Here is a 24,305-nt window from a genome sequence, read left to right as displayed (position 1 = left end):
AACTGGGAGGAGTTAGTTGAACCACAAAAGAATACTGACAACAAATTGATAACATTGAAATGTACACATTCGTTCCTAGAACGCTTTTCAAAGTCCGAATATTGTTAAGAGTTTTAAACAGGCAAAATTAATTTCAAGAAAAGTACGAATACTTTTCATATGATTCAAAAATGTTTTAATTATCAACGATTTTGCAAAATATGATTGATAAGCAGCTGTACACACAATGCAATTAAAAAATCAAATAAAAAACAATTAAGTAACATTTATCTTCCTGGATCTGTTATTTGTCCAAGATCATACAAATATAAATACTGACATACATGCACAGATAAAGTGTATTAATTTACAGCATAACAATATAGGATATGCATTTGCATGTTATCATCTATCTGTTCATTTCAGTGTGGCACTTGTGAAATAGTTCTAGAACTTGTAACAAAATAGAAGGGACTGTTTGAGGATGGGGCACTGAGGCACAAAATACCATAGGGAGACAGAAGGGCTCCTTAAAACCTCAGTAAGCTGTAAGCTACTGCACAGTATATCTAGGATCACCAAATGAAAAAGTGAACAATTATATTGTGTGTACAGCCCACAATCAGTTCAGTCATAAGATAAGCTCATGGTGAAATGACACCATCCCATAGGCTTTATTACACAGACAACAGCAAAGCCACGTTCTTAGTTTCGCTCAGAGTAATTGGCATATAATGCATCCATACACAGACCTCGCTGTCTTCAAACATACAGAACTAGCATGTAAGGCAAACAAGAGTTTTCTGTAGCTTACAGCCTCAGGTCTGGTTGACACTGGAAAACACAGAGGTAGTGAGTACTGTTGTCTGCATAGAGTTCTGTCAAAGGTACAATAAGACCAAGTATCCTGCCCACTAAAACTAAAACATACCATTCCCAGGATAGTGCAAAGTCATCTTATAGATGTGACTCATTACATTAGGTTGATATGCTTACATTTGTATGTACAGTGTCACTTTGCTCTCATACATTCCACTCCACAATCTAGACAGAGATATCCCAATACTGCTCTTTATTTCAAACCCATTATATTTTGTTGGACATAACTAGGTAACTAGGCATAATAAAGAGGTGCCAGCAAGGTCAAAGTGTTGTCCATGTCCAACTCAAAGGTGCCATTCCTAAAACACATACAGTAACTCTGGAAGGTCTGTAGAAGACAAAGAGACCAAGGAGATTCTGTTTTAAGGCAAGATGATGGCACAGAAGGACTGGAGAGAACTAGCCAAGGTCTGTTGAAGTTCCACTGATGGCACGAAACACATGCATGGAGTTCTGAAGCAGGGAGCGCATCATGTCCTCCTGGTAGATCTGGGGATTTGTTTTATTATTAAAACAATTCATGTTGTAATATGTAATATGTTAAGCTAGCACCAGGTCTCAACAATAACAATTAATGAATAAAATAAGGATAATAATAACCTTTCCAACATGTGACAAGAATTAAACGTGAGCTTTAGTTCATGTCAATGAAATTCATACTTTTTTGCACCCTTTTTTTTGTGGTGACACCATATGTTGAAATAGTTGAACCCATCAACCATGGACCAGTGCTATCTTTATGAGTTGTGTTGTAAACAGACACACCCCACAGCCAATCAGCACATTTCACAGGAGGGGCCTATAATCACAGATGGCAGATTACATATGTAACTGACGTAAAACCATAAACATATAACCTGGCTTTCTTAAAGCTGAAGGGCAGAAAAGACAAGAAGAAGAAAAGTTTGAAATACAGACGACTGCATTTAGACTAAAAGAAGCACTTTTGACAAGATTAGAAAACGATTGCAAACCAATCCAGTGTCTCACCATACTACACCATGTGTATCGTTGTGTGTGTGTGTTCTTGTGCAACTGTACAGCAAGTCGGTTCTTGCCCTGAAGGCTCTCTGACCCATTTAGCAGAAGTTTCCCATATGAAACAGGTTGCAACACAACAATGCCACTCCCCAGACAGCTTTTCACAACAAAGAAAGTAACTTCTCCATTCTCAAGTATCTATGAAACAATCTCTAAATCCCTGCCTTTTTATAGCCATACTCAATGAACACACTAATACTGTAAATTATGTTTTATTCTAGAAATGATCATTTATTGTAGAAATTCTCCTCAATGTCCAATAGAGCAGCACTTGCTCCCATTTCTCTGTATATGGAAGGACCTGTTTAGGATCTAACCCCCATCCTGGTAGTCTCAGCTTGGACGTTTAGGTCACTGTGTCCAAATGCAACAAATCGAAGTGTATTACAAAGTCAAATGAAAATGAAAGCCCTTGATCAATAACATTTTTGATTTGTTTTCTCTACATGATCTCATTCAGAACTACCCAGTCACAACCAATGGGAGTATAGTTTGCACCTTGCAAGAACGTGATGGGTGGATATGGACTGACGTAGCAGGAATGTCTTTTTTTATTGGAGGCCTGAGATAACGCAGGTGCCTGCATAGCTGAAAAATGCAACAGATAAAAAAAGCATGGGATTAAAGTCCAAAGTTCAGGAAAAACTAATCCGTGTGTGTAAGCTGTTGTTTAGAAGCCGAGATGCTAGTGATGCAGGTGAGAGAGCGAGAGAGACTTGCACATGTGTCTGTGTGTTTGTTTGATGGTGTAGTACCTGTTCATGGATAATATCAGACAGCTTCTTGACCATATATGACCTGTTCTGTATACTTTATTGCCAAAAGTATTCACTTAGCTATCCAACTTTAAGCAGAGTCAATAGCTACAGACTTCCAAACTTCATGTGATCTTCAGATTAGCTCTAGAACAGTGCGTAGAGAGCTTCATGGAATGGGCTTCCATGGCCGAGCAGCTGCATCCAAGCCTTACATCACCAACTGCAATGGACTCTAGAGCAGTGGAGACGTGTTCTCTGGAGTCATGCTTCTCCTTCTGGCAATCTGATGGATGAGTCTGGGTTTAGCAGTTACCAGGAGAACGGTTCTTGTCAGACTGCATTGTGCCAAGTGTAAAGTTTGGTGGAGGGGGGATTATGGTGTGGGGTTGTTTTTCGGGCCTTGGGCTCGGCCCCTTAGTTCCAGTGAAAGGAACTATTAATGCTTCAGCATACCTAGACATTTTGGACAATTTTATGCTCCCAACTTTGTGGGAACAGTTTGGAGATGGCCTTTAGTGTTCCAACATGACTGCGCACCAGTGCACAAAGCAAGGGCCATAAAGACATGGATGAGCGAGTTTGGTGTGGAAGAACTTTACTGGCCTGCACAGAGTCCTGACCTCAACCCAATAGAACACCTTTGGGATGAATTAGAGCGGAGACTGAGAGCCTGGCCCTCTCATCCAACATCAGTGTCTGACCTCACAAATGCACTTCTGGAAGAGTTGAAGCTGTTATAGCTGCAAAGGGTGGGCCGATATTAAATCTTATGGTTTAAGAATGGGACTAAAATAGCCTTTTAAATACAGATTGTTGTCTAAATGACACTTCCACTTATATACAGTAACTGCATGACATGTAACTGTATATAACTGTAACTGTATATAACTATGACCATTAACTGTATATAACTGCATGACCTGTAACTGTATATAACTAATTGTATACAACTATGACCTGTCACTGAATATAACTGTACACTGTGGGCCTACCTGCACAGAGACACAGCCCTGCAGTTTGAGCTGCAGCTGGATCATGTCCACCTCGAGCCCTCATCTCGTCTATGGCAACGTCCACCGGCTTCAGCTCCACATGTCTCTCCCCCACCACCTCCACACGCTTCTTCACATAGGGGAACGTGTTGGCTGCTAGGGAGAGCAGAGAAGGCAGTGCATGGGTGCATATCTGGCACGGCTCATTTGTGTAGGAGTCTGCCAACTGTTTTGCTTATCGGCAACACAACAACCACTACAACACAACAACCAGGCCTTGTTCTCATTGTGGCTTCCCTGACTTAGATGCACCCCGGTCTATGTTTTGATTAAGGCCTCATTGTTTTTTGTTGTTGTGTAGACGGTTCTGTTCTTTAGTTTTAAGATTTTCTGTAGACATTTCTGCGTGATCTTTAGATATGTTAACATACTTAACCTACTCCACTGTTGCAAATCACTCTGTATTTAAAAATACACCCTTTTTATCAGATGACCGTCTTGGCAAATTCAGTACAAGCGAGAGATCGAGACTTGGCTCGAGGAGGTCATTTGTGTTGTAGATAGTGTAATCAGGCTACAGTTAGCAGAATTTGTTTTATGTGACTAGGTAAGTGGTATGGTTCTTAGATAGAGTGCAGTGAGGAAGAACAGCCCAGCTCAGTCTGTTGTCACCCTGCTGTCACCAGGGGTAGCTACCACTGGCCTAAGGGGGAAATCCTTATCAGAAAGACAAACAAGCCCTTTGTCAATCGGTAAACATTTAAAATATAACATTAACCTATATATTTTGGTCTCTGGTAATACAGTAGTGAAGTATTTCTAAAGAGTGGAGTAAAAACAAATTGTGAAAAGGGGTTAAGCAAAAAAGAACGTGAGAAGAAATGGTTACTTTTGAGCACAGTCCTCCTCTTGCACTGCTCCTCCACTCCTCCGTGTTTCTTTCCGCTCAGCGTGTACGGCGTCTCAAACACAAATTGGATGATGTTGTGGCACTTCTCAAAGTCTGTCTTCTTCTCTGGAGCTTCTTTCTCTTCCAAGTACGGCTTGACGAAGGTGACCTGGACGTAGGCAAACTTGGGATCTAGGTCTTTGGGGTTGACCTAGTGGGAAGTGAAAAATCGGAACTGATAGGTACTTTGTAACTAATACATTTTAATAGTGTTACTAGTAAAGCAACCTTTAAAGTCGATTAAGCATGTACAAAAAGTAAACAAATTATAGCCTTATGAAACTAATCAACCTAATCCGAACAAGAATACAATGTCATCCAGATGTTATAAAGACACAACAACTTAACAGCCATTGCTAAGTTTCCACCAAAAACAGCTAGATGGGTTTGGCTGAGCGATCTGTAGCCAGCTCCTTGAAGGTGTGGAACTAATAGTTTCTGGTTAAATTACTGAACTAGATTTGACATCCACTACGAGTCCAAGAAAAATACATGTGTTTGACTGTTAGCTTGTTGGAGTCCTGTATGATTTTAAGGTTTTCGGCTCCAAACTTATCTCCGTAGAGCGCAAGGAGACGTTGGGAGATTTTGGACAGCCCTGTGAGCTTTGGCTCCTTGTACACGTACTCTATTCCATCCTCCTCTTCAAAGAAGCCCTGTAGACAAAACAGGGCTAACTGGTACTGAGGGCCGGACAACGGGAGCCGTACAACTGTGAATATCAACAGCAGATGCAGTGGGTGCAGCTGCAACAATGTTCCTAGATGCTAAATGAAAATGTCAGTTTAAATTGGTCAAATCCTTGGTTCATTGAAATGCCCAGTTAAAGGGATTTTGTTCATAAAAGTGAATTTGTGACTTTGTTCATGCAAGTGAATTGTCCCTTTAACCTCCTCTTTAGCTGATACATAGATCTCCATTGCTGCATTGTACTGGATGCAAGTACTTTTGATTAGGCTTTCAAAAGTGTGTATAAAAAACACAGGTCTCAAATCGAAATAAATGTATGGCCTTTGATATACCTGTTCGATATTAAGAATTATAATAGTAAAGAAAGAAGTAAGAATCGTCTCAATCTTGATATTTGTGGTGGTGTGGTCTGCACTTCCTTCTTGTAATTTCCGGTTCTGTTTGACTACTCTAAAATGCCTCCTTGACATGCCATCTGATTGAATGTCACTGTGTACTACATGTGATGGCAAATATTAACTTACACAGCTGTGACTAATATTGTCATATCAGATCCTTTTTTTCCAGGGAAGAGAGCAGGATATATTTTAGAGAATGCAAAAGGGACCAGTGTCTCTATTTAATCTAGTCAACCCTAGGTGGGTAACATTCTAATGACAGAAGGAGTATGCATGACTTATTAATTAATTAACTAATTAATTATTAATTAGTGAATCTAGGTGATTTTATTTTGATTATAGCATATGATACTTTCGTTTAAATTAACAATTAACGCATGAAACACATCAATCCAACATTAACTGCTGCTGACTTTGGTGAGCATGCAGGCCAATCAGTATCGATCCGTGCCTCATAGTGGTCGATTTCAAGTAACATTCATAAACAATTAACTTAATATAACTTAATTTAACTTAATTTAACTTAATAATTAACTTCACTTGTGTGGTCTTACGTGGAGTTTCCACAGATCAAGGTGTGTCCGTCAGACTCTGCCCTCCACACAACCCGAGAGCGCAAAGTCTCGTGTGATATTTACCCATTGCTGCCATTCTTTTAAGTTATTCTAAGTCTTCCAATTCCGGAAGTGTGTGTGAGCGGGGTGTGTGTTGCATCCTCGATCTCCCCACCTGTCCGTAGAAGGCTACTCGGAAGTAGGTCCCCAGGAGTCTTCTACCTGAGTGCATCACCTCCAGGATCTTGTTGTAGGCCCGGTGCAGCGTGTCGTACAGTCCACTCAGCTTCTGCATCGAAACGGAACACGGCGTTGCCCTGTTAGCGCTGACTATTGTTGGCATGAAGACAGAACACTCGCTGCAGGGAAACGTGCATGACGTGTTTGTGAGCAAGCTTCCATGAAGCTATATTCGAATGGTCAAAAGAAATAACGTCCTATGATTGTTACAACGCTGTTGGATGCAGTTGAGAGGACCCTGTACGCTAGAGTAAATATGTTTGACCTCTCCCCTGATTGAGCCGATTTGCTGGCAGATGCAACACAGAGGCTTGCAACAACGAGCCAAAAGAGCTGACTATAAAAACAGACTACGTCCCGGTGCAGAGTGAAATATGGTAGAGTAAACTTCTCACAGCAGTATTTACACCAGAGAATGTATTCCATAAACCATGGGCTGGTTTGTTGAATGCATTATAAACACTTGGAAGGAAAATCTGTGTGTATCTGTGTGTGCGTCTGGCTGTACTATATCTGTGCATTTGGTGATTTTGTGTGTGTAGTTGAGTTTGTGATGGATAAAGAAGCTCTACAGGCCTAGATCAGTCATGTATGAGCACGTGTCATGACAGCACGTTTCCTTTCACCATGCTGTCGTTTTTCAGGTTACGCACCTCAAACTCGTGGCGTTTCTCATACACGGGGATGAGGAGCTTGGCAATGTGTGTGATGAGTTCATATCGCTCAGCCTTCCACAATCCCTCCACACACAGCTCCAGGCGTTCCACTAACACCTCCTGAATGCCAACAAACACACATGGGATCAATGTACCATCAACCAGCGTCTGACCACACCAAGACCTATCAAAATGTAAACAAGTTATCCTGGAGGTTTACTCCTTCACCAAACAACCTGAGATAAACTCTATGATGACGTCACTATGGGCCTGCAGTACTGACTTTGAATGAGAACGAATGAATCACGTTTTGGCACCAAATGGTTTTCTAATAATAAACACGTTTGAAAATATATTTTCTGACAGTTCCTGTACTTGTAAAATCCCTGTCTTCCTTCATGGCCGCCTCTTTCTCTATGTTCAGGGGGATTCTTTTGAAGGCTGCCAAGCCGCTGGGGAAAAGCTCTGGGGAAAACACACAAGCACTTGTAGAGTCCCACAAACCAGGATCCATGGTACCAAACAGACTTTGTGGAAAAGTCTCAAGAACCACACTGTTATACCGACTCTACAACGAATAAAGGAGTTGATGTGTGACAATGTCTGCTTTTTTTTTTACACTGTGTTTAAAAACGGAACTTATTCAAATCAAACACAAACAACACAATGTACTTTCAGAGGATTAATAGGTTACTGATGGCAACACTGCCTGGATGGAATCTATGAAGGAAGCGCCCCAACGCAATTCTAGTTGACTGAGACCCCCAAATTCAGGCTCATATTGGAAACATCTTAGGCGAAATAATGCTTCACTGTAACTTTAAAGAGCTCTAAGGACATACGTAGTAAGACAGCCTAGAAATCCAGGACTACACAACGAGCCTTTGGATCCACATATCAAGACACCGGCCAAACGTAATACGACTACCCCAATTTTTCTATTTTGACATTGTAATGTTGTTGAATTCACATTTGTTGATGCTTGATCATAGACTAAACTAACTAAGGTTGGTTCTGCCACTAGACTCCCGTCCTAGCTGTTACCCTATTTGTCAAAAACCATCTGTTTCATTTATTTCTTACGTTTTATAGTCATTCCAACTCAAGCTATATCACTTTAGAGACTGGACCCCTAACATATCCCCTAATTTCATCCTATATTTGCTCGTCAATTCCTTTTTTCCTCACTGTTTAATTGGGAAATAAACTCAATGGAAGAATTTGTTAGTGGATTAGTGGAGCAAGAAAAGGAGAATGAGAACAGATATCAAAAAAATCTCAAGCGGCAAGATTCACTCCAAAATATTTTCCCCGACATTTATACATAAAGATTTTCATTTTTTAGTAGCGTTGGGTGAAAGGAGCTTATTAACCACAAGTAAAATAAATAGGACACTTAGTTCTTTTTCAGAAAATGTGTCACTATTTTCACATTTTATTGAACGTGTACTCCCTCTTTCTTCCTACAACAGGTAACTCAGGGAATTTGCATAGTTGAAATGGAATAGAAAAAGTCTCTACTACTTTTAGTTTTAATCCTACTGGATTGAGTGTTTGATTGATTCTGCATGTTTTGAGTATACGTACAGTATATGCAACTGAAGGGCCAGTAAAAAAATGGTATAAACCGTCTGTTTTGTACAAACGGTTTATGCAAATCTCTACAAACAATAGAGTAAGATACATAACCAAATGCCACAGTTGTAAAGGAATGATATTCTCTTGGCTTGAACGTAGAGAATTGCAAAAGATTGTACGTGGTGTATTGTCAATGTGGATGATTTGCGTGCTTTTAAGATTTCTTGCAAAAAGTGCAATCACTTCTGACTGAAGTCGAAAAATAAGCAGATTGATAAGATGTAAAAAATTACTAAATGTGTCAAAAAACCCCAGTTCAATTCAATTATTATTAAGCAATACTTGATGTAATTTTAGGAGGATTATAACTAGATGCAAGTCTAAGCGAGTTTCCAATGCAGAACTGTACCCCAGAACTAGGACCTGTACCCCGGACCTCGCCCTGTTTTTTACTGCAGGAACCTGGCTGTGGGAAAGCAGGAGGGTTTGTTCTGTCTTAATTGTAGCCAAATGTTTCTCTCTCATTGATTTGCCTTGAGATGTTCACTTCTATTTATTTTATATATATACATACAGTGCATACGTCAGCCTAATTTGCCTAGTCATCTGGGGTAAGGAACCTTCTAGCTTCTTGAAAAGTAGTTCTGCAAACAAAAAGTTACGGGATCTTGTGGTAGAAACACATCTTAACACTGCCAGCCCTTCAACCTCCCCTTCTCTAACGCCTTGATGGATCCACAGTGTCTAGAGTGACCCTGAGTGGAAGTGAGGGTGTCGGATCAACACGCAAGTCTTAGGCCGAATCCCTATTCTCTCTCTTACCCCTAACCCTTATCCCTCTCCCTTTGTTTTGCGCACAGGAGAATAAGGGCTGTCCCAATGCTCGTTTTAATCGAGGGGTAGAGCTAAGGGGTAGGGGTACATACCCCTTAGAACAGGGGTGTCGAGCTCCGGTCCTCGAGGGCCGCTGTCCTGCATGTTTTAGATGTTTCCCTGATCCAGCTCACCTGATTCGAATGAATGGTCGTTATAACAACCCTTTTAATTGAATCAGGTGTGTTGGAGCAGGGAAACATCTAAAACATGCAGGACAGCGGCCCTCGAGGACCGGAGTTCGACACCCCTGCCTTAGAACAAAGTGTTTTCGGGAGTTAACTTGAAGCCAAGGAGTATATGAATACTGCGCAACCGTCAACAATGGCGGCCAGATCATCATCATTAAAGGCTCAACCATTCAGTGCTGCCTGTGTAAATACATGATCTATATGACTCACCATATCTGACTATTTGCACAACTGGAAATGTTCAGATGAAGACACAAGCACACACACAGAGCACACACGTAGCGTATTCGTTCAGCTGCATTTCCTTTCCCTGCTCTCCTGTCACTCACGCGTCTTTCTCACAGACGTCAGCACACGTGAAGGCCAATTTATACTTATGCGTTTTTACGGACACGCACACAGGGAACGCCCTCTCCGTCAAGGAACTCCCTCTCCGTGCCCTCTCCGAGCCCCTCGCAGAGCTCTGCGTGCACCTCCTGATTTTCCTGACTATCCGTCCGTGCGTCCGTCATTTTACGCATACCCCTTGGCTGTGATTGGTCCGTATTAAGAACTGCTTGAGTCAGGCGCGGAGGCGGGGTTGCCGTGACCAACAAGAAAACAGAATCCTTTGACCGCCATTGTTGTACGTTTTTACAATTCTTATTTCAGCTGAACAGTACATGTAAATCAGCATCTGAATTAAAATGTGACGAGAAATGGGCAGTGTAGTTGCTGAAAATTTGCTTATGTTATTGATGAAACGGCTCATTTGTAAATCTGCTCCGACTTTTTGATAACCTAGTTAGCATCGCAGTGCAGCGCAATCAACTGTTCTGGCGGTGAATTGCTTTTAGCACGCAGAGCCGTCGGAGTAGTATAAATCCAACCAATCCGTCCGACTCCGTGCGTGCGTCTGTCCGTAACGGAGTCGGAGAAGTATAAATCGGCCTTTAGCGACGATGCCTACATATGCTGTTCTAGTAAAACCGACAGCTACATCAGCGAGCCTTAAGCATTAGTGCCCTACGTAAAGGTCTATGAAAGTTGAGGCTACTTTTCGCTAGGTACCTACGAACTTGTCTTAATCAAAGGTTCCCGTTCGTTCTGGTGAGAAGTGCAGGAGCTAGCTACTTACCCGGCATCATGGAGCCGACCAGTTAAAGTTATTTAGCACTGGCGTTGCTACCTACATTATTTGTTTGTTGTTGATTTCGTGAAGGTGTGAATCATTTTGGATTAATATAATAAAGTGCTGTGTAACGAATTATTAACAAAGGAACGTCTAACATGAACCCCCCCCTGCTCCTGTCCCTGATTATGTTTCTTACTTTGTTTATAAATGCCCTGAGGGAGGCAAACACGTGACGGAGGGCGGCCTCTGATTGGCCGACCTTGAGGAAGGTTAGGTAGATATCAAAGAGTTTCTCCATCAGGGGGTTCTGACCGTCGCTCCAGCAGTTGGGTCTGAGTATAAATGCACAGTGGACGAACACATTTTTGGATTGACGATGATTGATTGATTGATGTTTTATAACATGCCTCTGTATAGAAAGGCTGAATGTTAATTCAGAGGTTAGGGAGGAAGTTGCTGGAAGTGTGTGCGTGTCTGTGGACTGACCTTGAAGTTCTGAGTGATGCAGGCATCACAGGCATGGTCTGAGACTTCCTGTCTGGAGAAAATAGCTTGGACACCTAGGCATCTTGGCTCCTGGAAACCCAACAACAATAAAGCACTCAGAGGCTGACGCGCATAAAAGCAGGCATGCGCAAAACACATGAACAGAGTAAAGCGGCATTCAATGGAAAAGGATTGCAAACAAACTGGAACCCCAAGTAAACATTCCAATGAAACGGATGCCGGTGAAATTAAAGCGACAACGGCAGGACAGGATGAAAAACATAGCAACGAGAATCCTGACAGGTGCATATTATGGAGTGGCAAAAGTGTACTTTGGTGGGTGTGCTCAACCACACCCAGGCGTGTTTACTTTGCTTTGCAACATCCAGTGCCATCCGTACCTGCCAATGTTCCTCTTCCCAACGTAGCGGAACTGCACCACGCATGTCCTGCAAGAACCCAGACTTGGGGTGAGACATGTGTGTGTGTGTGTGTGTGTGTGGTCAGCAGAGGTAACAGATGAAAGTCCCCTTGGGGAAAGCCCTTAGATAACTACTCACTCCAACAGACTGAGGAAGTTCATGACATCTTGTGGGTTGGCTTTGTTCCAGTATGCCAGCAGAGTCTCTACAGGAAGAAGGCCAGCAGAAATGAGTGTGTGTGTTTTTGTCCAAATGTAAAAATGCCTGTTATGTTGCAGTGGTTGGCCCAGATAGTCCTTCAGGGCTTCACTGAGGTAAGACATGCGTGTGTGTGTGTGTGTGTGTTGTGGACCTTCAGTCACGGTCCTGATGATGTGTAGGAAGCAGAACAGCAGTCCTTTGATCTTGTACTGGCCCAGTCGACCAATGGGAGGTAGAGTGCTGCTCATGGTGGAGCCACGTCTGTGCAGCTGAAAGCACACACACACACACCCACACACACACAAACATACCCACCACTTCTATTAGTCTGCAGAGGGAGATTGTGAGTTAAACTGTGTTCCATCAAATATAAATAAGTGGCCAAGCTCCCCATGAATCCTGTTTTTCTTGTTTGGCACCTTTAACTGTGTGTACTGGGTGGCTAACCTGGTATAATGCATCCCAAATAGGCTTTACCGCAGCAGCCAGGGTTCAATTCCAACCCAGGTCATTTACTGCATGTCATCGCCTCTCTCTTTCCCATGCATTTCCACTCTTTACATACTAGCACAAAGCATAAATGTAAAACAAATATCAAAGAAAAATACATAAATTATGTGCATACTGTCGCATGTGGTGTTTGGCTGTGCTTTGAGGGGTCATTAAGTGTTAGGTTGGTCTGTGTCAACAGTGTTATATGTTTTATTAACACTACATCTTCAACAGATTAAGTACAGAGGGACCAACATTCAAGACAAACAGGTCCTAAAATTCTCCACTTGCTTATTCTATTCCAACCTGGCTCCCAAATGATCGTCAACACATGAAAATATTTGTCAAATTATGAAAGACAATTATGCTGACAGACTAAAACAGCCTTCAAATACTTCTGCTGCACCTACTACATGTTGTTACTATTAGCGCGTCGCTGTGAACAAAAGTGCCCGAGAAATGAGTCAAAGGCAAACGTGCGTGTCAGACTGTTTGCAAAAGGCTGTCCTCCTCTTACCTCATGACTGTCTGGGGTGCTAGGGTCCATAAACAAGGATCCTCTGGAATCTTCTCTCCTCACGTGGCCGTTCTGACCTGCAACAACAACATCCCAGCTCAGTGTGCATCTCTTTGGACCAAACATGGTGATGAGTCATTTCTCTAGTTGGGAAAATGAAGCATTCTTCTGAGAATGCTCTGTAGATAACTACAAAGAACTACAAAGGGCTTCTGAAGATGATAATGCATCTGTAGACATGGCTCAGATGTGCCTTGAAACGTTCTGTTTATGGTGACTTTTGAGTGGAACACGCCTGAAAAGTCTGAGGCATTAGGTATTTGATTTTCGATGGCTCTGTGTTTTGACGGCCATGGGCTTTGTGTTTCATCTGATCCAGGACACAGAGGAGGAGGAAACTTCCGGAAGAAACTGACCGGAGTCCTTCTCAATGGCCGTGCTGGTCCTGCGGCTGTCCATGGAGCCCGTCGACATCGAGTCGTCTCTGGATCCCTACGTGGCGTCAGGGAACACGGAGAGAACAACACGAGCTTCCTCCAGTTATTCAACACACCCTGACGACTTGGGGTTTAATTAAATCCCACAAATAAATGTATTTGTTTAGTTGAGCACATTACAATAAAGGGCCTAGCAATATAGAGACATGACATGTCTATGGATAGACTATTCAAATATTCCATAGGGTAAGTATGTCATATAACTACACTGTATGTGTGAACCGAGACCTCCAGAGGAGGAGAGGACTCACGTTGAAGGCCAGGCCTGAGCTGGAGGTGGGCTGCTGGGCAGACAGCTGCTTCAGGTTCTGGTAGAGCAGCTCCAGCAATGGGAGGTACAGCAGGCAAATCCGGGCCTGCTGGTTCTGAGACAGGCAATGACGTGGATTATGGGGTGAATAGTATACCGACGTTAGAGGACAAGAAGATTAAAGGTGAAGAAAATAGGAAATATCGGCATTGATGGGATTAAAGTCTTGCCGATTTTTGGATAAACACAAAATTCCACATTTGTCACGCATAAACATTGGCTTGTTGATCTAAGATGCAACATTGGTGGTTGTTTGTGATGTCCAAATATAATGTCATTCGTATATTCTGAGTCATCTGTCATGGAAATAAAACCACAGCATGCACTCCTATAAACGCGGTGAGCATTAAGGCCCAAACATCGATACAACTTTGAATACATAATCGTCTGCACACTAACCCTGCACTGCATACGGACATGCTAAGCTTCTAAGCGTCTCAAAGAAACAAGAGTTTACAACGTATGTTTTATGCACCCTATGTACATGCATTAACTTCCGGGAAGCTAATAGGTGTTTTCTGACATTCTTCCTGTGATTATCTTGCACAAAATATATATATATCCTCAGCAATATGTTGATCGCAAGTCAGCACTTGCAAAAGGAGACTATTTGCATGTGAAAGGCAGACTAGTTTGCATAACAGACTCTCTAATCTTTCTAAAACAGCAAAGGCGCGCTGTATTAAAAACACATGGTTGGTATTCGAAAACCAAACAACCTCGATGTGTCTGAACACCCTGTTGACCAACCACACATCCATGTCCTTTGGTGTTACACATTAATCTCTTGTTCTCTGCCTGCTCTGGTTCTTTCTCCACCACACACTTTTCCTCTCAAAAATTCTCCCTCTCTACCTCTCCTCCTCTCTCGCCCTCCCTCCCTCACCTTGTACAGGGCGCAGCGGTCGTCCATGGCGTGTTTGATGAGCAGGTTCTTCAGCATGGCCACGGCCAACTGTCTGACCTCAGGCCCGGCCTGCAGGCCCTCGGCCACCTCCCTCAGGAGCAGGCCCACCAGGAAGTAGTTGTTATAGTAGTCTCAGTGATCTCCAGGCTCTGGTCTGGGATTGGATGAAAGCAGGGGATTAACTTTCATGTCAAGGAAGCAGGGCGCCCTATCCGGTGTGCTGCTGTAGTGTGGTGCAGTTTGCATGCGTGGGGGGGGGGCAAACGTTGTTTGAATGTCAACAAATTTACATCGCGTGGCAAGTCAAACAAACATCAAATGGACTTGGGAGTCTCGTTTTTATGACTTTGCAATGATTATCAATGCACACGCAGGCAAACATGACAAAAGTTTCACAGGTGTGTGATTATGGTTTCAGCCACCAGAGTATTCACATGGCATTCGATGGGAGATAATATTCTAGACAATGAAATGTTTTTGCAATTCCACTACCACGGTTACGTGGTCATTTCCAACCCACTGGGAGACATTTTTGTTCTTTGCTTAAGCATTTCAACCAAACCCTTACGGGAAGATTATCATGAAAATAACCTGTGAGAACAGGTGCAGTTGCACTGACCGATCATGTGAAAAAAGGCCGATTGGAATCTCGATTAGTCAGCTTCGAGGTGGTGCCTCGCAGGTTGTTTTCTGAGACACTCTATAGTCCTGAAGTCACAACTAGACTAACAGGTTCTGAGCATTTCTTGGAGACAGACACCATGAGAGAAAGCTGAGGAAAGAGAAAGCAACAGAATTAAGAGGGACGGTTACAAACCAAGAGAGGAATGCAGCAGCCACACAAGCCACAAAATGAAAGACTCGTCTCGACCAGCTCGTCTTTCAGCAAATCAATCAGGAGAAAGGTCGTTTGATTTGACGTACAAGTTCCAGAACCAAGAACTACAGCAGTAGGCCACGCTGTGCTAAAGCAGACCCACAGGGTGGGTCAGTGAAAGTGTTAGCATTAGCAATCAAGGAGTGGGAATGACAGTCCTGGGGGAGAGGGGGGCTAGCATGGCAGGTTAGCTGAGGAGTGGGTTATGTCATAGCAGCATCCAGACGGCCGGCATGGCGTTGATGTAGGGGCTGATTTAGTGGGCATCACCTACCTACTGTGCCAAAAAGCTCCGTCGCATACGAAATAAAATCTGACCGCAAGCAAAAAAAATACAAACAGAAGGAAGGAGGGAGGGGTGACAAATACAAAAATTGATGAATATACCATGCAGTATTTCCAGAACACACTGTGGTTTAAAGTACTGGTAGGGGTAAACATCAGTATTATTTATTATTTAACAAACCCCATCTCTGGACTCCACATTAACTGCTCTGTAATAGACTTGGTGCTTCGAGTTTGTGGGTGGACCATACCATTCAAGCAAGTTAATGGGGGGGGGATTGTGGGTGAGGGAAGGGATTATTGCTGGTGAGCCACTTTACCTTGATTCACGGTGATTTAGTGTCCGTGGTTACACACTCCCATCATGAAGTCAAATGTAATCTCCGTCAGAACCTATAGCCAAAACAATTACTGGTGTTGTTCCTCTGGTTAATTATTGAAATGCATTGACCGCTTTCATTTGTGAGTCAAACATACTGATGTACAGTGGATTACTGCTTGTGTGTACAACAGCTGAATCAGAGAGTAAACATGACCTTTTCTGTCAAGTTCATGCGCAGAGAAATGAGAAACGAGAAGCCACCTTCAAAAAGCAAATCTCAAACCAAGGGGGTCTTTGCATCTTTCCACACACAGGTAACCCCCTGCTCCACCCCCCCGCCGAGTGTGGAGGGAGGGATATGGGGTTGGTTGGGGCGTGCGGACCTACCTTGATGAAGGTACAACGGCACTTAGGAATGCTTGATTGGACCTGATGTTAGTTTCCTCCAGGATCACAATGACTCTTATTGAGAGACTTGTTGCTCTTGTAGGTTAGTTACAATGAAGTTAACTCATGAACTCATGTACTCGCTATGAAATATTTTACTGTTGATTGTTCTTCTACAGGTACAGTCTTGCACTTTTTGGGGTTCATGTTGTTTTAATTTGTAACTTGTATAACTGTATGCTCTTATGGGTCTTCTCTTGGCACTTGTTTAGTTTTTCACAATGTATGCTTCATGTTTTGGCTGCTTGCAATGTTTGGGACTACCTCGTTGTTATGATCAGTGACCTATGCTCTTTTGTAAAGCTCTCTCTTGGAAGTCACTTTGGATAAAAGCGTCTGCTAAATGCATAAATGTAAATGTAATGTGGCCAGGCTGAGGTTGACTTGGCGGGCCTCGTCTGGGATCTCAGGGTGGCGGATGGTGATGTGAGGCATGATGGAGAGCAGCAGGGACTGCAGGGCCTGGTGGAAGCTCTCTGGAAACCTCTCGGCTCGCGGCATCTGAACACACACAGGCACATACACACACCGGCCGTCAGAAGACAGGCCAGTGTGACGGTATGCAACAGACGTGGCCACGCTCCATCACTACAAGGCATCGTTCGCCACTCGCTGGGCTCGAACGCACAACCTCTGACTTGCCAAGCGCGACCACTACCAGCTACACCAAAGAAAAGCTAGCGATTCGTTGACGCTGGTACCCCATTACATACCTGAGGAGTGAGTTTCACAGGTTCACACCCATTACATTCACCCCTCTGAAATTCACTCCGGCGGTTAGCTAGTGCTAACCTCATGAATCCAGGTCACAGCACCAATGTGACTGTATGGAACAGACGTGGCCACGCTCCGTCACTACAAGGCGTCGTTCGCCACTCGCTGGGCTCGAACGCACAACCTCTGACTTGCCAAGCGCGACCACTACCAGCTACGCCAAAGAAAAGCTAGCTATTCGTTGACGCGGGTAGCCCATTACCAGGGGCGTGTCCAGACATTTTTGATAGGGGTGGCACAAGGGGTGGCCCGCCTCTGACTGGGCATATAGCAAATCATATTTTAAGATATTGGGGTGGCCAATCAGATTTCAGGGGTGGCCCGTGCCACCCTAGGCCACTCCCTGAACACGCCACTGCCCATTACATACCTGAGGAGTGAGTTTCACAGGTTCACACAAATTAGAGCACAGCATATAACAAAGCATAATAAGTGAAGTTTTGAATAGATGGAGCCATTTATTTGTTACATACTCATTTTCTTTTGGGGGGAATACTGTATGGCTCAGTTTCCCAGACATGGATTAAGCCTAAGGAAACATTTCATGAAGATGTCCTTTGAAAGGTTTTTTAGTCGAGGACTCGGCTTAATCCATATCTGGGAAACTGGCCAACTGCACAAACATGACCCTTTTGTTTTGCAAGTCAGTGTGTGTGAGTGGGTGCCAACAATGTAGCACGCGCAGGTAGAATGAGGAAGTTACTAAATCTATGGCTAACCCCAATCTATGGACCACAGCCAGAGAGGTACAACAGTCATGGGCGTCGCCGCAATGTAACTTGGGGGGGTCACGTCCCCCTCACTTAAAAAAAAAGTCGTTTGGACCCCCCCCACATTTGCGATAAAAATATTAGTGCATGACTGGTCTACTTGTCCAGCGATCTTTCCATTGCTTCACAATCAAATCCGTTTCACTCCATCAGTAGGGAGAATACCCATAGCAATAGAATTCCACTCCACGTTTTCTAGACAAACAGCATCACGCACGCAGATTTAACTCTGTGAGGGAATGATAGCATTATACTGCTGATCAATGCTGCTATACCAATCAATATCTAATATGAATATGTAAACACACATGTTTTGTAATGCTAATAACTAAGATACAAATATTGAATGTGATCAATTGATTTAATAAAGTAACAGATAAGAAACATTGAAATGTAACTTTGGTGTGTGGACAAGAATGCAGATGTCAGGCAAACTGACTTGGGAGGCGAGTTTGTGACGCTCAGGGACTGGTGTGAGCACAATGAGCTAGTCAGCTCATGGGAGTAAAAGTGTCAACTTGGGAGATAAGGTGATGCTGGGAACATAACTCTTCTCTGCTTCAGGACGAGTCAGACCGGACAGTTCTTACTATGGATAATATGCCCCCTTCCCCTGGAGACCCTGCCCCCCCCCCCTTCTCACTGGATGCTCCCCTTCTCCTTGGAGCCCATCTGCCCCTTTACATCATCTGACCTAGGAGTGGTCTTACCCTCTCCCCTTCCCCTTGAAGACCCCACCCCGTATATCATCAGGACCTCGAGATGACCTGCTCTCAACTCTGGAGAACTCAAACCCCCCCCCCCCCCTTGGATTGCATCAGACCTGTGGGTCTTGTCCACCCCCCTCCCTGAACAACACCAGACCTGTGGGTCTTCTCTGCCCCCTCCCTCTCCTAACATCACCAGGTCCGTGGACTGCCCACCTTGCGCCAGCATGAACGCCCTGGACATTTAATTGGTTAACAATAGCCACCCCAAGGTCTCCTGACCAATGGCCACTCACCAGACCTCCCTCTCTGGGGAGTACAAGATCTGTCTCCCAAGGGCGGGGAGACAGAACTTGGGAGGGGCAGAACTTTCTCTGATATTCTGTCACGACCACTTTCTCAACGAAGGCCTTCGTTCGTTCTAATCTTATACTCTGTTTTGGTGGGATGACTGCTGTTGCATCATCGACTGATTCATTGTACTAGACTACGGACATCTTGGTGTATTGTTTCTGATTGTGTCTATTGTGAAACGAGGTGGGGTCTGGCAGATGTGGCACTGTGACGGGAGCGCTTGGCAGTTTCTACGTGAAACGAGGCGGGGTCTGGCAGTAGTCACACTGTGACGGGAGCACCTGGCTGTTTCTGATTGTGTCTATTGTGAAACGAGGTGGGGTCTGGCAGATGTGGCACTGTGACGGGAGCGCTTGGCAGTTTCTACGTGAAACGAGGCGGGGTCTGGCAGTAGTCACACTGTGACGGGAGCACCTGGCTGTTTCTGATTGTGTCTATTGTGAAACGAGGTGGGGTCTGGCAGATGTGGCACTGTGACGGGAGCGCCTGGCAGTTTCTACGTGAAACGAGGCGGGGTCTGGCAGTAGTCACACTGTGACGGGAGCACCTGGCTGTTTCTGATAGTCGTAAATAATATGTTTGTGGAGATTTAAGGAGTAGCAAACCTCTTTTTCTTGCTTTCTCTCTCTTTCTCCCTATCTACTGCATTGCTGGAATGGGCTATGCCGAGGTTCGAGCAGGGCACATTTCACAAGCAGACTCTCTCTCTTTCTTGCTCTCTCTCCCTTTCTCTCTATTGCATTGTCGGGATGGGGCCATGCCGAGGTTCGAGCATGGCGCATTTTAGACAAGCTCTCTCTCTCTCCCTTTCTCTCGCTCTCTCTCTCTCGCTATCTCTTAGCATTGTTGGGTTAATAATGTGTATCTCTCCCTTTCTTGCTCTCTCTCCCTTTCTCTCTATTGCATTGTCGGGATGGGGCCATGCCGAGGTTCGAGCATGGCGCATTTTAGACAAGCTCTCTCTCTCTCCCTTTCTCTCGCTCTCTCTCTCTCTCTCTCTCTCTCGCTATCTCTTAGCATTGTTGGGTTAATAATGTGTATCTCTCCCTTTCTTGCTCTCTCTCCCTTTCTCTCTATTGCATTGTCGGGATGGGGCCATGCCGAGGTTCGAGCATGGCGCATTTTAGACAAGCTCTCTCTCTCTCCCTTTCTCTCGCTCTCTCTCTCTCTCTCTCTCGCTATCTCTTAGCATTGTTGGGTTAATAATGTGTATCTCTCCCCTCGCACCTTTCCCCTCCCCTCTCCTCTCCTCTCACCCCTCCCCTCTCACACACTCTCCCTTCACACACCTCCCCTCCCTTCCCTTCCCCTCTCCTCTCCTCTCCTCCCCTCTCCTCTCCTCCCCTCTCCACTCCTCTCCTCTCCTTTCTCCTCTCCTCTCCCTTCACACATCTCCCCTCAACTCCCTACCCCTCCAACCCCTACCCTCTCACACACTCTCTCACTCTCGCCCTCTCTCTCTCGCTCTCCCCACCTCCCCTCTCCTCTCCTCCCCCCTCCTCTCCTCTCTCCCCTCCCCTCCCCCCCTCACACACTCTCTCCCTTCACACACCTCCCCTCAACTCCCAACCCCTCCCCTCCAACCCCTCCCCTCTCACACACCCTCTCGTCTCTCCCTTCACACACCTCACCTCCCCACCACTCCCCTCTCACACACTCTCTCCCTTCACACACCTCCCCACCCCTCTCCTCCCCTCCCCTCTCTTGCACTACACACACTCTCTCTCTCTCTCTCTCTCTCTATGTCTCTCTCTCTCTTTACCTCTCTCTGGTCAAGGAGCTGAGACCTACCGGTGCCAACTAAACTCCTTGTCTCTCTCTCTCTCTCTCTCTCTCTCTCTCTCTCTCTCTCTCTCTCTCTCTCTAATACTGATGTGTATGTATGGATCTTTGAGACTCTACCCACAGCTACGACCAGCAACAGGTTACAATTATTTTGGTGGTTGGCATTGACTGGTGACAGTGGGTTGCAGCTGTTACTAGCCTGGATCCGGCTGGTGGCAGTTGGGTGGTTGGTGAGCTCAGACTGGTGGTGGATTATATTATTGCAGTTGTGTTTTGTCTGTGGCTCCGACTGGTGGTGGATGGCATTATTGCAGTTCTATTTTGTCTGGCTCCGACTAGTGGTACATGGCATTACTACAGCTGTTATTGTTTGATTCCAACCAGTGGTGGAACAACAAGTATTTATGGTCAGACGTGACCTTGCTATCTGTGTGTGTCTGTTATGTTTGCCTTATGTTGCCTATATGTATCTGTCATGTTTGTTTTATGTCTGTTTCAAACAAGAGAAAATTATGTTTATGTGTCTTTAAGGAGAGGACAAATGGAGTGGCGTCCATCGCACGTTGAATTAAGGCCAGGTTATAAAATATTAGACTGGTGGCAGACCAAATACACAGTCAACCCAGATACTGGGTTTAAAGAAGGCAGCGGTAAAAAAGACCCCACAACCAACAGAAGAGTGGCATTAACTGAGGAAGAATACAAACTTGTGTTTGCAGGATCGCTGCAGTGCATAAACAAGGAGGAAATAAAAGAACAGTATCCAGCACAAGCAGAATATTTCGAGAAGCTGGCATCACAAATTATAGTCGAACCTTCACACTTGCAGCCAATCTAGGGCAGCAGGCACAGTGTTATCTGGAGGAAATTGTGGAATTTGAAGTTCACTCAGAGATCGAGCGTTTCTGTGAGGCTACAAGTGGACAGGACTGGAGCGACGGCTGTCGCTAGGGCCATGTTCTCTTTCCTCACGGCATTATCTTTTGAACCCCTTTACTTTCACTAATCACGTCCTTATTTACACTGGGACATATCTTAATCAGTAATATCCAGTTTGATTGTTATTCAATGTTCTCAAATTTATTTTATTACAATTCTAAAAGCTTGGCTACAGTTGTATGTATGTGGTGAAGGGGACCTGTGAGTATGTTCAGGTCTGCCGTGGGTACATGGATGTCGAATGTCCACTCTGTGGAGTGACGGTGGGTTTTCCCCTATAACATCATTAGGGTTTTCCCACTGTGTCCAGTGTGTCCACACCACTTGGCCATAACGCTGCATAGTCTCATTATTATCGTTCTAAGCATTGTGTTCCTTAACGGGATATTTTAAATTTTGTGTTAGTTGTCACACCCTTTAAAGGGTGTGAAAGGAGGGATTCCATGAAAACTTTAAAATATCCTGTCCGAATTAACAGTTTCTTTCTACATGTATTGACTCTTTTAATGTTCTGTTTAACAGATTGACTGATCGTAAGGCGTCACACCCTTTAGAGGGTGTGAAAGGAGGGTGAGTTCTAGTGAAAAAAAAAAAAAAAAAAATTATATATATCTTCCTGTAATCTGACTGACTGTTTCTTATTGCTCATCTGAACTAACCTCCATTGTTTGCTCACACAGGTTCATAATATTTTACATTTGTGTAGTCACACCCTTTAGAGGGTGTGAAAGGAGGGATCCATGAAACTTTAAAATATCCAGTTTTAATGTTGACACCACATAGTGGTGTCAAAGGAGGGATTGTGAGGGAATGATAGCATTATACTGCTGATCAATGCTGCTATACCAATCAATATCTAATATGAATATGTAAACACACATGTTTTGTAATGCTAATAACTAAGATACAAATATTGAATGTGATCAATTGATTTAATAAAGTAACAGATAAGAAACATTGAAATGTAACTTTGGTGTGTGGACAAGAATGCAGATGTCAGGCAAACTGACTTGGGAGGCGAGTTTGTGACGCTCAGGGACTGGTGTGAGCACAATGAGCTAGTCAGCTCATGGGAGTAAAAGTGTCAACTTGGGAGATAAGGTGATGCTGGGAACATAACTCTTCTCTGCTTCAGGACGAGTCAGACCGGACAGTTCTTACTATGGATAATATGCCCCCTTCCCCTGGAGACCCTGCCCCCCCCCCCTTCTCACTGGATGCTCCCCTTCTCCTTGGAGCCCATCTGCCCCTTTACATCATCTGACCTAGGAGTGGTCTTACCCTCTCCCCTTCCCCTTGAAGACCCCACCCCGTATATCATCAGGACCTCGAGATGACCTGCTCTCAACTCTGGAGAACTCAAACCCCCCCCCCCCCCCTTGGATTGCATCAGACCTGTGGGTCTTGTCCACCCCCCTCCCTGAACAACACCAGACCTGTGGGTCTTCTCTGCCCCCTCCCTCTCCTAACATCACCAGGTCCGTGGACTGCCCACCTTGCGCCAGCATGAACGCCCTGGACATTTAATTGGTTAACAATAGCCACCCCAAGGTCTCCTGACCAATGGCCACTCACCAGACCTCCCTCTCTGGGGAGTACAAGATCTGTCTCCCAAGGGCGGGGAGACAGAACTTGGGAGGGGCAGAACTTTCTCTGATATTCTGTCACGACCACTTTCTCAACGAAGGCCTTCGTTCGTTCTAATCTTATACTCTGTTTTGGTGGGATGACTGCTGTTGCATCATCGACTGATTCATTGTACTAGACTTCATCTTGGTGTATTGTTTTCATTGTGTATCTTGTGATTGCATCATTACTAATTAAACTACAAATAACTTGGTCCGATGCTTAACCATGTATCATTCTTCCTCTCAACACCCAGTTTACACTATCCTTAACAACTCCCATACTCTTTGATCAATGCATCGCGCTGGCAGCTAGCACTTCAGACATGATTGTTCCACAGACAGACGACATGGACATAAGGAGGTTATTTTCGAGGAAGAGGAAAGTAAGTCAGAGTTGCCCAAGTTTTCCCTTCAGTGGCCAAAGCACTCTTATGAGACATTCTCTGACTATAATAGCATTAGTTAGGTCACAAAGATCCTTCTGCAAACATTATGATTATAGCTAGGTAGATAAGCAAGCTTTTTACCTATATCTAGCACTAGGCAAAACTATACCTTATTTACCCATTACAGGTGGAACCGCATTTGTTGATTTCTTAATCTGGGTCTGACTCTGAAATATGTTGTGCTGTTGGCCTTGTTCAGACCTAGGCGTCTGTTTCAGGCAGAAAGAGATGACAAGGATGTTTT

General features: G+C 44.3%; 1 protein-coding gene across 9 annotated transcripts; it reads right to left on the bottom strand.

Moving 5' to 3' along the window:
- Positions 1-45: 45 nt before the first annotated feature.
- LOC124487031 (dedicator of cytokinesis protein 11-like) lies at positions 46-16,790 on the bottom strand. 9 transcript variants are annotated; one of them, XM_047049033.1, is made up of 12 exons: positions 16,210-16,790; positions 15,879-15,917; positions 15,347-15,499; positions 14,707-14,881; positions 13,762-13,875; positions 13,430-13,505; positions 13,014-13,090; positions 12,156-12,273; positions 11,942-12,008; positions 11,783-11,830; positions 11,382-11,471; positions 7,176-7,259 (listed from the first exon to the last, which is right to left on the bottom strand). In XM_047049033.1, exons 4-11 carry the CDS (start codon positions 14,761-14,763, stop codon positions 11,456-11,458), a joined length of 573 nt encoding a protein of 190 aa, XP_046904989.1. In that variant the 5' UTR covers positions 14,764-14,881; positions 15,347-15,499; positions 15,879-15,917; positions 16,210-16,790; the 3' UTR covers positions 7,176-7,259; positions 11,382-11,455. The 9 variants fall into 9 exon arrangements, with proteins under 9 accessions (XP_046904986.1, XP_046904984.1, XP_046904985.1 ...); XM_047049034.1 differs by lacking the exon at positions 7,176-7,259 and adding an exon at positions 11,136-11,227; XM_047049036.1 differs by lacking the exon at positions 15,347-15,499.
- Between the last annotated feature and the right edge of the window lie 7,515 nt (positions 16,791-24,305).

This window comes from Hypomesus transpacificus, chromosome 25 (genome assembly GCF_021917145.1).
Source record: "Hypomesus transpacificus isolate Combined female chromosome 25, fHypTra1, whole genome shotgun sequence".
Lineage (NCBI taxonomy): Eukaryota > Metazoa > Chordata > Actinopteri > Osmeriformes > Osmeridae > Hypomesus > Hypomesus transpacificus.
Note: the sequence above shows the minus strand (reverse complement) of the source record. Positions and strands in the feature narration are given on the sequence as shown.